Source organism: Octopus sinensis, linkage group LG20 (genome assembly GCF_006345805.1).
Source record: "Octopus sinensis linkage group LG20, ASM634580v1, whole genome shotgun sequence".
Lineage (NCBI taxonomy): Eukaryota > Metazoa > Mollusca > Cephalopoda > Octopoda > Octopodidae > Octopus > Octopus sinensis.
In genome coordinates this window covers 15745951-15763959 of record NC_043016.1, presented here as the reverse complement: position 1 = coordinate 15763959, position 18009 = coordinate 15745951, and the positions used below count along the sequence as shown (strand labels likewise).

The window sequence follows — 18009 nt, the reverse complement described above, 5'->3', positions numbered from 1 at the left end:
AAATAGCTGATAGCTTTTGTTACATAGGTGACCTGATTAGCAGTGGGGGAGGATGCTCTGAAAATATAGCAACCAGAAGAAAAATAGGCAGGAAAAAGTATGACTCTTCAGTGCTGGTGCTTTGAAAAGAATGCACCCAGAAGTCTGTAAAATGGTTGGTGCTCAGAAGGGCATCTAGTTACCGAAACCTTGCCAAAACTTAAACACTGGAGCAAGATGCAGTCCTCCTGTTGAAACCATCCAATTTATACCAACATGGAAAGCAGATGTAATATGCTGCTGCTGTTGATGTTGATGATGATGATGATGATAAGCACCAGAATAATGGTATGCATAATATGACAACTGGTAATTTTATCCCCCCCCCCCCCCAAGACAGATAAAAAGAAATATAGGTTAAAGCCAATATCTGAAACAATACAAAAAAGATTCGTACAGTTTGAATTTTTCCGGATTTGATTTTCTGAGCTGTGACAAAAATGAAATTGAATCTTCATCTCCTTCAAGGGACATGTTATTGTCTTCATGGTACATCTAAAGAAGGTCAAAACAAATTTAAATGCATGAGTTTTGTTTTAAAAAAAAAAACTACTTTCATGGTAATATTCAAGTCAATGATAAACATAAAATCTGATAGTCTTAAAAACAAAAATACATGATGCCAGCTCCATCTGGCACCTGTGCGGGTGGCACGTAAAAAGCACCCACTACACTCACGGAGTGGTTGGCGTTAGGAAGGGCATCCAGCCGTAGAAACACTGCCAGATCAGACTGGGCCTGATGCAGCCTTCTGGCTTCACAGACCCCAGTTGAACCGTCCAACCCATGCTAGCATGGAAAGCGGACGCTAAATGATGATGATGATGATGATGATGATGCTAGCCAAATAAATGAGTCTTTTAATCCTTTAGAGTTGAGATCACTATACCAAATGTAAGGCTTATTTGAATTAATTATGCATTATCTTCTAGCTTCTAAATTTCAATGATGTTATTGTTTATATTTAGAAAGATATTTAGGGTAGGTGGGAGAGGCCTGATCTAGCTTATTTGAACATAAAAACAGCCTCTATATCAGAGTTGTCAAACATACTATCCATAGTAATGGTTAGTCTCAAATTTACATTTAAAAATATAGTTTTTAATTTTAAATATTCTGTAAAATATGTATTGCTAGCATGTCTTCAGAGCCCGATGAAAGCCATAATTAATACCGGTTCCGGTAAATCGAGTTGGCGCATCTTAGGGAATCTTTAATTATCTTAATTAATGGAAAAGAAGCTTATAAATCTATATGCTAAAAGATATTACCTATTTCCCTCTTTATTTTCTCATGCTGAGAGGAGAAACCTTTCTTTCATTTTTTTTTTTTCTCAAATTTATATTCATGTTTGTCCACTTGGAGTCTAATGATATGAACAATATTGAAAGATCTTGCAGCTGAAACAGTGCAAACTTTTAATCAAGCTTTGGTCTGCTCAAGAACTGTATGCATTCATTGAGACAGTTTCTACCTCCATAAACCTGTGTGGATTGGGTTTTTTCCCCCATACGTGCCTGCATACAAACTTTTCTAATACCTCAGATTGTTTTCTTTTCATTGTTGTTTTTATTGATCTATAATTACGTTTATCAACCTCTTTTTCCATTTACTTTGGCTTGTATCATGAATACATCATCATCATCATCAGCGTTTAACGTCTGCTTTCCATGACTGAGGACTGGCGAACCAGATGGCTGCACCAGGCTCCAGTCTGACCTGGCAAGGTTTTTACAGCTGGATGCCCTTCCTAACGCCAAACACTTCGAGAGTATAGTGAGTGCTTTTTACATGCCCCCAGCACGGGAGCCAGTCAGGTGGCACTGGCATTGGTCATTCCTCTCTATCTTATGAAATTTAGTCTCTACTTCAATTTGGCCCACAAAATCTAGTTTAAGCTTCAATCTAGCCAACAAAGCTGCCTGTATGGTTACTCAACCTGCTAGAAAATAGCAGCCAAGTCTTCTTCGAATCCCACCTTACTATCTGTCAAATACACAATTCTGACATAAAGATATGATGGCCATGGTAGGAATACCTTTGATCAAAGATGAGCTTAATCAGAGCCTGACTTGGGAGTCATACAACAATAAGAACAATGAAAGGCTTTCATTTCCAAGAAAAGGGCAGACTTGATGATACTTGAGTATAATGTACAATGTGGTGTGGTTGAGCTATGTGCAACGAATGTAGAGAATATGTAAAAGCTGGAAAGAAATGAAGCCAGCATTCTATGTTTGATATGTACTGTCAATGTGCAGGAACAACTGAGTAGAAAACTAGGCATCAGGTGTTCACTGTATTATGGTGATTATATATGAGGAGTGATGAGGTTGAAAAGGTGTTAAACAATGCAGGAAGAGGAGCTGGAGAGAATGACATCATCATCATCATCATCATTTAGCGTCCGTTTTCCATGCTAGCATGGGTTGGACTGTAGGCAGAAATAGTAAATACTGTTCTGAAGGCAAAGAGCTTTACAAAGGACATGAAAAACAAAAGTGAAAGATAAAGAGACACTGTGTTGAAGCTGACCTCTCCATCCCATGACCTCCCCATCCCATGACCTACCCATGCCATGAGAAGGAAAATCAATTTTTACCCTTTTGATAACAGGTTTCTGTTGAAATACACTTGATTTTGAAAATAATGTGGAATTTAGTAAAATAACCTTGTCATTATCAAACTGGTATTTGGAACATAAATTAACACAAAATTTTGAAGGAAGGTTTTAACTGAGATGACTTTAAACAGGAAGTTTCTATCATAGAACCAGGAGGAAAGGTCTCAGTTGGGTTGGTATCAAAAGGGTTAAAATATGGACGGTTGAGATGATACAGTCAATAGAAAGTTAAACTTAAATGCTTAATGGTATTCAGTATTTGGTGATACACTGATCTAAGTTTATATTTATCAGAATCAACTCTAAATGAATTAATGAAACTATGCAAATATATGTATCAGGGTAACTTAATTGACCATAGTTCATCTTATAAAAATATTTTGTTCCTAAGCAAATGGAATCATTTTTTGAAATAATGATTTCTTGTGCTGGTGGCTACATATTTTTGTTCAAAGGCAAGTTGAATGACTCTATTGTATGTCTTGCACTTTTTTTAACAACTTTGGAGAAAGATGAATAGTACATTTGACAAAAGTGAAACTTGAAATCAAAATGTTTAATGTTCTCAGGCATTTAGGCAAAATATAAGGCTATTATCTGAATTACATTTTAAAACAATAACAAAATTATATCTTTCTTAAAATAAAACAGTTTTCATGAATTTTGTTTGCCAATTGTTTGCATTTAACAAAAGAAGTGTTCTAAAACACCAAATGAAGCTACTACTTACAATGATAAGCTGTGAAACAAATAATTTGGCAAGGTGCCAATAATTTGCTAATTCTGAATCAGGTGACAGAACCAAGTGCATCTTTTTATTCAGCATGGAAGTTAGTGACCACTGTGGTTTCTCATGATTGTCTTTCCATTCACGTATAAGCTCATAAAAATGATCCCTTGAAAAATTATTAAAACAATTCATAGAATGTATTCAAAACATACTTTAACAAAAACATTCCAAATTCAAAGACATGCCCTCCCCCCTCACACACACACTATGCAATTCTAATATTTATGTATACATACCGTTGTGCTCTAAAAGTTGAAAAAGCTTTGGGTGAAGGAAAATTATTACGATTGTCTGTTTCTGCCTGGAATGGGACTCCTCCAATAGAACAATGCAATAAAACAGGAGACATCTGTAAGAAAAATGGAAACAGTTAATAGAGAATGATTCAGAAAATTAAAACTATTTTATAAAATAGATACAGTAAACAGAATATATGAGAAGGTTGTCCAGGGTTTCTGGAAGAAATGTGATACATTCAAATAACATGAATATAAAATATAAAATACTTTTAAATTATTTCTTACAGATGTTTCTTCCCAGGACTATTCTAAACACAAAGTGGATCACACTCATAAAAAAGCAAACTTATAAACCAATCCTTTACTCACCAACATAATACACAACTACAAGCTCAGAGTTACTCACAGAATTGCTTCTAATGCTACTGCAAAGGCCTCTCTACTAAAATTAACAACTATCACTCAGTTTTTTTCCTTTTTGTCACTCATTTATTGTCTCATCCATCGTACTATATACTGAACACATCTTAACACTTACCCTAAATGTCTCACTACAACCATCAGGAATTACCAATATTTTCTATTACAATTATTCATCTTCAACAATTCAAACAACCTAATCTCATCGAGTAATTCCTATCTGCAAGTCTATTGATAATAAAATTAATAGACTAATTTTTTGGATTGAATTACAAAAAAATTATTTGTTTTTAATAAAGAAACAAACAGTATATACCTGTAATGAAGAACAATCAGTCTCATGAAGTTGACATAAAATACTCTTCAATGATAATGAAAAATGTCCAATTCTAGGATTGTCACAGAGTAATCTTAAAATAGTTTTCCCTAATAATGGCAGCAACCTAAAAAGATGAGAAAATTACAATAATTTCAGGGTTTTTTTAATACTTTTTTTTAAAAGAAAAACAAAATTTTAAAAGTTTTTTTTGAAGAATCTCTTTACAAGACTCCATCAATTAATGAGTCAATAGAGTTGATATTCAGCTTGAACTGCTACGGGTTACCATTTGAAAGGAAAATATAACCAAGAAAGAGCTGAAAGGGATTGCAGCTCTAGAGACAAAGGTATCTATCTGCATTAATTTTATGAACAAAACCTAAAAAAAATCCTTCAATGGGATCATACCAGACCTGTTTCATTTAAAAGAACAAAGATACAACAATTACATATTTCAAGAAAACTATATTGCACCCAACCACACCTGAATATGAACATCAAGCTGGGCCTACCCAACATCGCTGAGAATCTCTTCATACAAATGAACTTAGTGAAAAAAGCTGTTTTGCAAAGCCTGGATTTCCTCTTCAGAGCCAGAAAATGCTTCTTCCTCCAACAACTACCAAAACTCTATGCAAAGACAGCGCTGATATTACACATGTAGACATCCAATGTGCATTGCAAGATGACCTAATTAAATGGTATGAAATTGCTCATCGACCCCTGCCCTACAAATATGTTGTCCCTCCTCTCTTTGTTTTCCCTACTGATACTACAGTGATCTTTCCTTCTCAGAGATGGTTAGTCTTGTGTCCTCCACTCAGGTACTCTTCACCACCTTATTTCACCCCCTCATATTATTGTATCTGCAAAGTATGAATATTTGCATTAACCACTATGCCTGGTGTTGCCTATAACTTCCAACAACTTGTAAATAATCAAGAATTTGAAAGATAAAAAAAAGTTTCTCCAGAAAATTATGATGAATCTCAATGTAAACATAATAATCTAAAATTAGGAGTTTTGAGTCGTAAGATTGCACATGTCTGAGGCAGGTTGGTATCAAAGATTAATAGTTTTCTTTGATTGTAATATCCATCTTAGAACTGAAACTAAACACAAGAAGAGAAAACAAAGTTGCTTGTTGTAAACCAATGCTTATTTACTTTGATTAATGATTAAGCAGTAGACAGACTGTAGCCTAAGTGACACAAAAATGAAAGGAGACTTTATAGTAGTTTATTGGTTTACAACTGACTGGGGAGTGGAAGAGACGAGGACAATAATGGGGAATTGAGAATGTGATGATGGTAACAAAATCAGTGGTAGGTGCAAGCTTTGGATGCATAAGAGGTGTAGTGATAACGAAGTATATGGTCTTTATGTGTGGCAAATGTACAGGTACAATAAGCACCAAAAATGTGCAGGCAATAGACACTCTCAAATGCTCGGCAAGGATGATTAGAAGTAGTAGATAGCTTCTGTTACCGAGCTGACCAAGTTAGCAGTAGGGGGGGGGAGTTCTGAAAGCATAGTTGCTAGAATAAGAACAGGCTGGGCAAAGTTCAGAGAGCTTCTATCTTTGTTGGTAACTAAGGGCCTCTCCCTCAGATTGAAAGACAGATTGTATGATGCCTGTGTACGTACAGCTATGCTACATGGCAGTGACACATGGGCTTTGACTACAGAGGACTTGTGAAGGATTGAAAGAAATGAATCTAGCATGCTCCACTGGATGGGTAATGTCACTGTACACACACACACACACACAACTGAGTGTAAATGACTTAAGAGGAGAACTGGGTATGAGAGGCATCAGATGTGGTGGGCAAAAGAGAAGACTGTGCTGGTATGGTCATGTGATGTGCGTGGATGGGGTAGACGCAGGAAGACATGTGACGAAGTGGTGAGAAAAGGGACGAGGAGATGTAGCGGTTACCCGTATTTGAGAAGACACATCAACCTCAGTAAAATTGCTGTCATCCATTCATACAGGCTTGTCTTTTGCAGGTGTTAGTGTCACATAAAATGCAGTCATGGCGGTGCTATGTACACGCACTCCGTGTCAGTGGCGCATAAAAAAACACCCAGCGCACTCTGGTGTTGGGAAGAGCATCCAGTCATAGAACCCATGACACAACAGACAACTGGAGTTTGGACAGCTCCATGTCAAACTGTCCAACCCATGCCAGCATGGAAAATGGATGTTAAATGATAGTGATGATGATAATAAATACATACAGTACATGATGCAGAAAATAAGGTGGAAAAGAGAAGTATGAAACAATTAACTTACGGTAACAAATTCTGCAATACTTGCACACTGAAGTACACAATGTTGTGGATATTTTTCAAATAGTTGTGACCCGAGCAATCTTTATGAAAAGAAATTAGAATCATCAGGAATAGTTCAAAGAAATAAAGGGGAAAGAAGCAGGTCTCATTGAAGCAAGCTTTTTTTGGGAAATTGATTAAATCTGAAGTTTGATTATATATATATGCAGAATTAACAGTCAAAATTTTACAAGAAACCATTAAACCATTTAAATATGGTTCTGTTATAAAAGAAAATAATTTAATATGTCAATTAATTGCTGTTTTAACATTTATTTTTTATATATAATTCACTATAAATTATGATATACATTAAACTGCATCCAGTGGTGAGGGTCCAGTTTGGGCATTCTGGAGTTGTGGGGAGGATGGAGTTAACCCCCGTCCACAAGAGCCATTCTGATCCAGAATGGCAGTACCTATCAGGGTCCCATCTTTGAGTGGAATTCATTCTTGTAAAGGTAGATTGAGCTCCTTTGCTGTGGTGAAAGCAATCAATCTCGGAGAAGGAAAACTCCAAAATTGATACCCTCTTCCAACATGTCCAAAGCCAAAACAGAAGAGTATGGCTGATGAAACAAATATGAGGTATGTCCAACACCATAGATTCATATGATGGAGGCAACTATCTCATCTTAGTGCAGATTCAGCTGCAGGCAGCGATAGTGGGAAATGATGAACGATGATGATGATAAACATCTATCTTATAACTACCATTAAGTTTAGGCCCCAGTTCTGATATGGACCTCCATTAGAAAATCTCTTCCAACTGCATCTTCAAACAAAGGTGACCATTAAGATACAACGGCAGTCTGAACCTATGGACAACAGCAGGGAGGCTGCCCTATCAACTGGACAACCTTTTCAATATCAGCTCTTAGGAGATTCCTTTGCAGCAACTGACCTTTAGGGTTATTACAGAGTAGTGGTGGTTCGGGGAAATTCACACCTTACAGGTTCCTTATCTCCTCGTCAACCACTAAATGCAGCACAACAAAAAAGGAATATGAAGTCAAAAGTAACACATCAATATACTATGCTACTGTCAGGTCATTAATCTCATGTAAATGTTTGCAACAGAATGAACTCTGTTAAAGATCTTAAATAGTTCTCAAATTAAATAGTTTTTGTGAGAGTCAATCACCCACTGAGAGATAACACTGATGATACCACATAGATAAATTATCATCTGTTTTCTATTATTTTCAGCCAATTTTTATTGATATTCAAAGGAATAAAAATTGAAGAAAATTCTCACAGGTTTTAAAGTCAAAACTACAAAGCAGCATGCTACATATAGTAAAACATTTACACTATCATTACTACTTTTGAAGTAATATAACAAAAAAATACAAATAGATAATCTTTTCTCTTTTGCTACTTTCTTTCTAAATCTCAATAATTGAATAATAAATGAAGAAAAACAAAAATATTTACTATTTGGTGTAGAATCTGTAACAGCCTTTTCTGAAATTTTTGCTACTAACAACTGCACAAGGAAAAATATCTCTACAGTCAAACTGGGAAAAAGTGCAGCTGAAATTTGAAAAAATATAAACATGTCAGAATCATAAATTTGACTGTAGTTTAGAACTTAATTTAAGAAGAGAAAGAGAGATTTAGAAAGAGTAGGAAACAACATTTTTCCTGATGCACATGAATGTTGATAAAAATATAAAGAGTGACACAATAACACAAATGACAAAGTTTTGGCACAAGGCCAGCAATTTTGAGGGGATGGGGAAGTTGATTACATTCACCCTCACTGCTTAACTGGTATCTATTTTCTTAACCCCAAAAGGGGTTAACCCTTTAGATACCAGCCTGCCTGAAACTGACCTTGGTTCTATGATACAAACTTCACATTTTGAAGTGATCTAAATTAAAATCTTCCATCAAAATTTCAGTTTACGTTCCAAACCAAAGCTTAACAATGTTACTCATGTTGAGGAAATTTTTTATTGTTCTCAGAATGAATTGAAAGAAAGGCAGTGTATTTCAACAGAAATATGGTAATGAGAGGGTTTAAGCCAGAAGAAATGCTGCAAATATGGTAACAATTCTCCCAGCTCGCCACCTTAATCCAAGATAATAAATAATGAAACCATACTACAGACCACTTAAAATAGTAATGAGATTCACATAATTATACCATTTTACAATTCACAATACTTTTCATCTGAACATAAGCAAATTTTTTTCCTTTACATATCTCCAACCTAACAATCCAAAATGTCTAGCATTTCTCAAGAAGCAATTTTGCTCCACTAGCATCTAAACCCCAAACTGATTTTCTAAAAGCTTATCTATGACAATGCTACTGCTTTGCACACAAACATATTCTTTTCTTGAACCCTCAATTCTTGAAGTCATAGAAACATATCATCATCATCATCATTTAACATCTGTTGTCCATGCTGGCATGGGTTGGATGGTTTGACTGGGCTGGCACACTGGAAGGCTGCACCAAACTCCAGTCTAATTTGGCATGGTCTTCTATGGCCGGATGCCCTTCCTAATGCCCATTACACTCTGAGAGTGTAATGGGTGCTTTTACGTGCCACCAGCATGGGTGCCAATTTGTGTGATACCGGTATCTTCCATGACTGCGATTTTGCAGAGTTTGGACGGGTTTTCTTCTCAAGCACAACACAATGCCAAAGATTTCAGTCATTGCTTCCATGAGGCCCAGCACTCGAAAGGAGCTCAGCTACTTTGCCTAAAGTCATACAAACACCAACAGGACAAATGGTATGATATAGATACTTTGAACAGAGCAAAACCCATCCTGCTGATTTCTTTTTCTTCAGAAAGAAGTATTTGACCTCAGCACTTGACCACTACTTTATTGACTTTTTAATACAAGGTATACCACCAGATGTTTAACTCTGCCAACTAGGCACCTTAGACAAACATCTCAGCCCATGTCCAACAGAAATCTTCAAACTGATTAGCAAAGACACACTCACCAATACCCTAAATCACTAGCCTATGCCTTTAACTCTTCTCACTAGTTTATTGTTACAAAATCCCTGTTCTTAAGGAGTTTCATATCACCTGCACTCAAACCCATTCAATACACCTGTCTCTCCTCCTTTTAAAACCCATACTGTCCCACCTCCTAATGCTCTGCACACACATCATTATGGTCACTCACTTCCTCCCAGAATATTATCCCTCTGAAATTCCTTTCCAGCCCACATTCTTCTGCACATGTTCACACTTAATATCAACTCTATAAATCTGTGTCAAAAAACTTTAATGTAGGCATGAACCAATGAATATATCATTGCAAATCTTTAAGTCTACACTGATTATCATTTACAAAGGAGTCAAAATGACATTCCAGAAAAGTGAAAAATTACCATAAAGACACTCAGAATAGATTTTGCTAAGAGTGTCGAGTTTTTGGTGGTTAGTAACAAGAGACAAGTTCGCTTCAATCATCTCGCCTTGTTCAACATTTGAATTCTTGATTGGTGAATGGTTGAAGGAAGACGGTGTAATATTCCAGGGAACATTTGTAGCCTCAAGAAGTTTTGCTTTCTCTATTCTGAAAAAATATATTTATCAAAAAAAAAATATGTTACAAATATTTTTTTATAGTTGTTTTACAATTTCATATTTATTTTTAAAAGGTTAAGCCCAACTCTACAAATTATTATTTGTTTTTTTTCCCAACAATCTAAGTTTAAAAAATAAAATTTCAAAATGCTTCATTGTTCTAAACTCTGTAATTAGTTATCTGTAATGAATCGCAAATGTGAACTAAAGTTGATGAACTCATAAATTAATATACACATATGTGGTCTGATCAATAAGTATCCAGGCTGTTGCCATAGTAATAAGGTTAAAGCACATAGAATGAAACCACTTGGCACAGATTCACCTTGAACTCTGCTGTGCATGCACACAAAGTTTTAACATTCTAGCTCACTTTTGCTGTTAACAGCAGTGTTTGGAAGAAAGGTGTGTAGCATGTGATCATTGCATTGACCATGAGAGAGAAAGTTGAGCAGAGAATCTGCATCAAATTTTGCCAAAAGCTTGGTGATACCTGCTCAGAGGCCTATGCAAAGTTTTCATTGTTCTTGACACAATCAAGGAGATCTTGTGCAACTGGAACCCAAGTGTCTTTTTGGTCAACTGAAAGTAGTTTTGGCACAAACTTAGCAGACATATGTCTCTTACCCAAATCTTCAGTGATAATGGACTGAACTGAACCGTAACTAATCTGCACATCCTCTGATAGTTTATGGATGGTGATTTGTCAATTTCCCCTCACAGCTGGATGCACATGTGTGATGTCTTTCTCAGTTCTGCTGGCTGTGGGTCTCTCAAAATGTTCGTCACTATCAACATTTTCCAGCCATCTTGGAAACGTCTGAACCACTCGTACACTTGTGTGCAGCTTGCACACTCCTCTCCACACTCTTTCTGCAACCTTGTATAGGCCTCTCAGCAAGTATCAACATGACAACTTTCTCTGTCATGGTCAATGTGATGATCACACGCTACACACCTTCCTTCCAAGCAATGCTGTAAACAGCAGAGTTTAAGGTCAATCTGTGCCAAGCGACTTCACTCTGGGTGCTTTAGCTTCAGCACAGTAACAGCTGAGGCCAGAAATTCAGTGGCCCAAAGATATCAGTTTCAAAGCAGAATGATACCATAAAATAAAATGTTCAATGCCTGGATGATTGTCTTCTTTCTATCCTTTCAGTTTAACTTAAAATAATAAATTGTGCCTTTTCAAATTAATGGTTTGCATTATTCTACTTCTGCACAAACTAACTTGTTGACATGCTTTCTCTTAATTTATACTTTACCTCTCACTAAAGTCATCACCATCCTTGTTTAATGTCCACCTTCCATGCTAGAATGGGTGGGACAGTTTCACAAGAGCTGGCCACACCAGACTTCTGTGATTTTTGCAGCTGGATGCCCTTCCAAACACCAATCACTCAGCAGAGTGGACTTAGTGCTTTTTACGTGGCACAAGCATAGACAAGGCCCTTCCAAACGTCAACCACTTTACAGTGTGGAGTGGGTGTTTTTAAGTGGCACCTGCACTGACAGGGTCACCAAGTACTTGCAAGACAAAAAAATTTTCGTGAGAGGAGGGGGCATTGGAGGAGATGATCTTGTGTTAGATGATGAAAGGTTATAGTGAGGCAGAAACAGGTTTCTTGCTGTAGAGGAAGTACAAGGTTATCCAGCCGGAGAGAGGGAGAGATCAGGAATGAAGACAGAAACAAGTGCAGTACCATAAAGGAGATACATTGTTATCCAACCTGAGGGAAGTGTAGGAGAAGGAGAGGGAGACAGCAGGATAGAGATGGTGGCAAAATGCCAGGAATATTCACAAGAGATGGGAATCAGAATATAAATGGGATGGTTGAGTACAGGAAGAGAGAAATATAGATGGTAGCAAGTGCCAGGGCATACCATTGAGGTTTGAAACCCTATAACATAAGTGGTAGGATACTGCGACATAAGTGTGATTAAAGAGTGCAGGGTGGGGGCGAAAACCTGGACACACACAGAGTCGGTGGGTAGGGTGCTACTGAATAGCAATGATACAGAGGAACAGGGCTGTGAGGACAGGATTGGGGAGTGAGAGCTAGGCATAGATGTAGATTGGGTTGTTGGGGTAGGGTGAGTGGAAAGTTTTCTTGTTACATGTGGGTGGAACACACAGGTCAGGAGGCTAGCAGATAGCAATGATACAGTGAGACAGGGTGTGTGGGTAGAACACACAGGTCAGGGGTTAGTGGAGAACAATAATACAGTGGCATAGGGTCAAGAAGACAGGATTGGGGAGTGAGAGGTAAGGATAGTGCATGAAGCAGAAATGCGATTAAGAGTAGAGATGTAGTTTGGTTTGTTGTGGTAGAGTGTGTGAGAAGTTTCCTTGTTAAGTGTGGGTGGGACACACAACACTTTTAGAACACCGTTTTGCAGACATGGGCGGATCTTCTCTAGAATGAAGTGGAAATGAGAGGAAGAGATGTAGAGACGTAGTTCGATTTGTTTTGGTAGAATGTGTGAGAAATTTTCTTAAGTGTGGGTGGGACACACAGCACTTTTAGAACACCGTTTTGCAGACATGGGCGGATCTTCTCTAGAATGAAGTGGAAATGAGAGGAAGAGAAGAGATGTAGAGACGTAGTTCAATTTGTTATGGTAGAATGTGTGAGAAATTTTCTTAAGTGTGGGTGGGACACACAGCACTTTTAGAACACCGTTTTGTTGACATGGGTAGGTCTTCTCTAGAATGAAGTGGAAATGAGAGGAAGAGAAGAGATGTAGAGACGTAGTTCGATTTGTTATGGTAGAATGTGTGAGAAATTTTCTTAAGTGTGGGTGGGACACACAGCACTTTTAGAACACCGTTTTGTTGACATGGGTAGGTCTTCTCTAGAATGAAGTGGAAACGAGAGGAAGAGAAGAGATGTAGAGACGTAGTTCGATTTGTTTTGGTAGAATGTGTGAGAAATTTTCTTAAGTGTGGGTGGGACACACAGCACTTTTAGAACACCGTTTTGCAGACATGGGTAGGTCTTCTCTAGAACTTCGTATTGTCAGATATCTTGGTCCATGGTCATTTCCTCTGTGAGGCCCAACATCCTGCGATCGGTCCTTACCACTTCATCCCACCTCTTCCCGGGTCTCCCTCTTCCGTGGGCTTTATCCACGATCTCCTCAATTGTTTCCAAAAATCACAAAATCACGAAACTGTCAAACATCAAATTAAATGGAGTATTCTTGTCATTTTCATTTCATAAAGTTTATAACATTTAACTTTAATACAAATACCACACTATACTTTTGATTCACATCTGTCAACATATTAAACAATTTTAAAGAATAAACTTACTGTTATTTTATATTTACTGTTAGTTTAAGGAATCGCATAAGCCATTTAACCCTTTAGCATTTAAACAGGCCATTTCCCACTCAAATATTCTACTTGCTTTATGTTCAAAATGGTCAAATCCAGCATCTCACACCCACCCTGCAATGTCATTCTAAAAATAAACAATCACATTTTCGAAATCTCTAAGCTACAGATAATGCATGACTAATTCAAATCAATGGGAATAAATAAGCATTACATTTGATAGAGATAATCTGAATGCTGATGGATTAATGAAAGTGTAGATTATAAAAAAATAATGGCTAGATGGGGGAAAATAAATATCGGAGAAAACTCACTTTAACAAAGCTCTTTCTTCCTGAAAACTTGTCGATGATCCATTATGTTTATTTTCCTCATTTCTTAAAGATATAGAATTGCATTTATTTTCTGAAGATTCAATAAAAGCTTGGTTTTGTTTACGCTCCATTCCTGCTTGCACTGGAGTAGGTTTAATTCGTCGAGATGGTTTCATACAATTTTGGCTGAATACAAAAATGTTTAACAATTCATTGATAAAAGATCATGATGAAGTACGTGTTCATCTTTCTTTTTAAACTTTACTCAAATTTAATTTAATTGTTGTTTAATAATAATCAAAAACTACAAAATATATAAACAGTCCAACATTCAGATTCATGGAATCCAATTAACATCAAAAAATCACAAAAGGAATCAAAGGAAAAATATTAAAGAATTATAAGAAATTAAATTAAAAAACTTACTATGTAATAACAGCTTGATCTAAAAAAGTTGCTAAAACTTGATTTCTTGGATGTCCGGAGCTTTCCAATTTGTGTTTTTGGTTTTGGCATTTTTTATCATTATGTGGTGTTTTCCAGTTACGCTTTTTTTGATTGGACAATTTGCAAGATGAACATGACGATGAATCTCTCTCAATGTTGACTGAATTAATGTGAACTTCTTTGTTGTTGTCCACTGCTGTTTCAATAGGGTAAGATGTCTTTTTATTTGGAACTTTCTTTGAACGTTTACGGATTGTTAAATTTTCAACAGTAGTCAAGGTTGTATTTGAAAGATATGATTTCATACTTGTCCCCAAATGATCAGGTGATGTTTCTGCATTTAATTTTGGGAAATTTTCTGCATAATTATCTGAATTTCTGCAAAAATCTGAATTTGGAAATAACTGAGTTCTTGTGCAAGATGACCTTGACCTTTTTGAAGTAGTCACAGGTGTGCTGGAATCACATTTCGAAGGTGAAGGGCTTACTGATTTAGAGTTATGGAGCAAATGAAAAGTTTGATCTCTTAAATAGTTAAGAAAGTATGGGATAAATTCCTTTTTTTCACAATGAAGATTAATAAGAACCTCAGGTAATGGAGGCTAAAATTTAAAAAAAAAAATTTATTATAGAACAGTATATTTTTAAACATTAATTAAAAATGAACAACATTTATTTGAGAGTCCTGCCAAAAAAAACCCAAAGATTTATTACCTTGTCTACATGGAATTCAAATGCACTTAAGAAATCATGATGCTCTTCTAACCAATTCCTTTTTGGTGACCAAGTAAGGAATTGTTTTATTTCACTGGTTTTCACAAGTCCACAGACCCATAAAGTAATTACTTTATTGGAGAATGAAAACGATGTCAGTTTCGCAAGGATACATGGAACCATATCCTGCTACATGAGATGACAGGGAATCAACATTCACACAAACCATCCAAACTATGCCAGCATGCAGGAAACAGACATTAAATGATGATGGCAGATTTGCACGCACACACACACACACACAAAAGCATAGCTGTTGGGTTAAGAAGTTCACTTCCTAACCAAATGATTTCAAGTTCAGTTCCATTGAGCAAGTATTTTCTACTCTAGCTCCAGGCTGAGCAAAACTTTGTGAAACCCATATTGTATATGTGTCGGCAAACAGACTGCAGCGGCAGGGTACCATTCTGTTAAACTACAATTACAGGTTGGAATATCTGTCTTCAAAAAAGTTGGGGCATGCTGATACTCTGTCTAGGTTAATTCCGAGAAATAACGAACCACTGGAAGACACCATAATAGCAGTGCTAAGAGTGGAAGCAGAAACAAAAAAAGTGATGTGGAACATCATGTGTGAACTACCAGTAACTTTGGCAGAAATAAAAAGAAATTACAAATTTATTAATGAGACAAAAAGAAAACTGAGGTCGACAAAAGGAAATAAAGAAAGGTCTCATACAAAGAACCACCAAGATCATCACCATCGTTTAGCGTCCGCTTTCCATGCTAGCATGGATGGGTTGGACGATTTGACTGAGGACTGGTGGACCGGATGGTTGCACCGGACTCCAGTCTGATCTGGCAGAGTTTCTGCAGCTGGATGCCCTTCCTAATGCCAACCACTCTGATAGTGTGGTGGGTGCTTTTGCATGCCACTGGCATGGGGGCCGGTCGGGTGGTACAGGCAACGGCCATGCTTAAATGGTGCTTTTTATGTGCCACATGCACAGGAGCCAGTCCAGTGGCACTGGCAGCAACCTCGATCGAATGTTTTTTCACATGCCACCAGCGCAGGTGCCAGTAAGCCGATGCATGTAATGATCACGCTCAAATGGTATTTTTTATGTGCCACCGGCATGGAATCCAGCTTGTTGCTCTGGCAACTATCATGCTCGGATGGTGCTCTTGGCGCTCCACTAGCACGGATGCCAGTCATCGAATTTGATTTCGATTTCGATTTCACTTTCCTCAACAGGTCTTCACAAGCAGAGTTTGGTGTCCAATGCAGGAAAGGTATGCATAGGTGGGCTGGAATGCATACTCTATATGTGATGTGTATTACTATTCTAGTACAAAGCGACAACGGTATCTGGTAACTAGTAACTATTGTGGCTACTAGCATAAAACAGCAACTACAGTACAATGGCAGTCACACATCACAACAGTAGAAGGAACCCACTTTACAACAATATTTCACGTATACATATAAATAATTATTCATATATCATGGCACTCCATCAGTTATGACGACAAGGGTTCCAGCTGAACTGATCAACAGAACAGCCGGCTTATGAAATTAACGTGCAAGTGGCTGAACACTCCACAGACATGTGTACCCATAATGTAGTTCTCGGGGAGATTCAGCGTGACAAGACTGGAACTTTGAATATGCAGGTACAACAGAAATAGGAAGAAAAAGTGAGAGAAAGTTGCAGTGAAAGAATACAGCAGGGTTCACCCCCACCCTTTACTGGAGCCTTGTAGAGCTTTAGGTGTTTGCGCTCAATAAACATTCACAACAACCAGTCTGCGAACCAAAATCGTGATCCTATGACCACAAGTCCGCCACCCTAACCACTGTGCCTCCACAATTATTCACATAGGGATTCATTGTATGTCTATCTGTATACATGTGAATACACAAAATTATCTAAATATACTTCTGTGAGTAGGTTTTTCCCTTCAAACTTGATACTCCTTTTTGGTGATGTTTTCCATATATATAAATCCTTTCCCAAACATAATTACACTTCACTTTTGAAACTCTGAAGAAGCTATAAGGTGATACACAAGTACCCAAGTATGAGTGCATTGCATCCAGTAGCAGAAACAGCTGTAAAACTAATGAACTTCACTCACGTAATTCATTGTTTCCTTGTCGTTTAATTTATCATTCTGCTCTGTACTCAACTAACACTTTTCTCTGAAGCATATCTACATTGAATTCCAACACCAGGTTATTAGTATCACTATGCCTAAGTGAAATACTAATATACATAAGGTGTGACTGTGTGGTAAGAAACTTGCTTCCCAACCACATGGTTCTGAGTTCAGTCCCACTTCATGGCACCTTGGGCAAGTGTGTTTTACTATAGCCTTGGGCCAGCTTAAGCCTTACGAATGGAAACTGAAAGAAGCCTGTTGTATATGTGTGTGTATACACACATAGTATATAATTTTACAAATACAATTACAAAATGATGAGGGCAACTACCAAGCGAGGCCACATGCTAGAAGAGGATGCCAAGTGGTTCTGGTACAGCTTTATTTGTTACATGGACACGGGCTGAAGGTGGGAGAATGAACAAAAGGATTTTTTGAAAAAGTTTAGCCATAAATCAATTTCTGGTTTAGTGATGTATACCACTTTGTTGTCATAAGTATGACATAAGCGAAAAGTACATAATCATAAACATTTATACATACCAGATGAACACAACATATCCACAGTGCATAGACAAATTTTCACACTTATATACAATGTAAAAATCAACCATATGTAAATAACCAAAATAATTCAGGAGTGAATAAATTTGGTTTAAGTGAATTCATATTTATCATTTATAATAAACAAATGTTTTGTTCT

At 37.0% G+C, this 18009-nt stretch overlaps 1 protein-coding gene across 3 annotated transcripts in view; it reads right to left on the bottom strand.

The window, feature by feature from the left end:
- Window positions 1-18009, bottom strand: part of LOC115222546 (codanin-1) — a 70720-nt gene that overhangs the window by 30401 nt on the left and 22310 nt on the right. For all 3 annotated transcript variants that reach the window (XM_029792808.2, XM_036511634.1, XM_029792807.2), the window contains exons 3-11: window positions 14409-15031; window positions 13983-14168; window positions 10130-10317; window positions 8202-8300; window positions 6727-6805; window positions 4428-4554; window positions 3689-3801; window positions 3393-3558; window positions 437-534 (exon numbers count right to left, since the gene is read on the bottom strand). In XM_029792808.2, coding sequence (XP_029648668.1) covers window positions 437-534; window positions 3393-3558; window positions 3689-3801; window positions 4428-4554; window positions 6727-6805; window positions 8202-8300; window positions 10130-10317; window positions 13983-14168; window positions 14409-15031 — 1679 coding nt within the window. The remainder of the gene's footprint in view (window positions 1-436; window positions 535-3392; window positions 3559-3688; window positions 3802-4427; window positions 4555-6726; window positions 6806-8201; window positions 8301-10129; window positions 10318-13982; window positions 14169-14408; window positions 15032-18009) is intronic.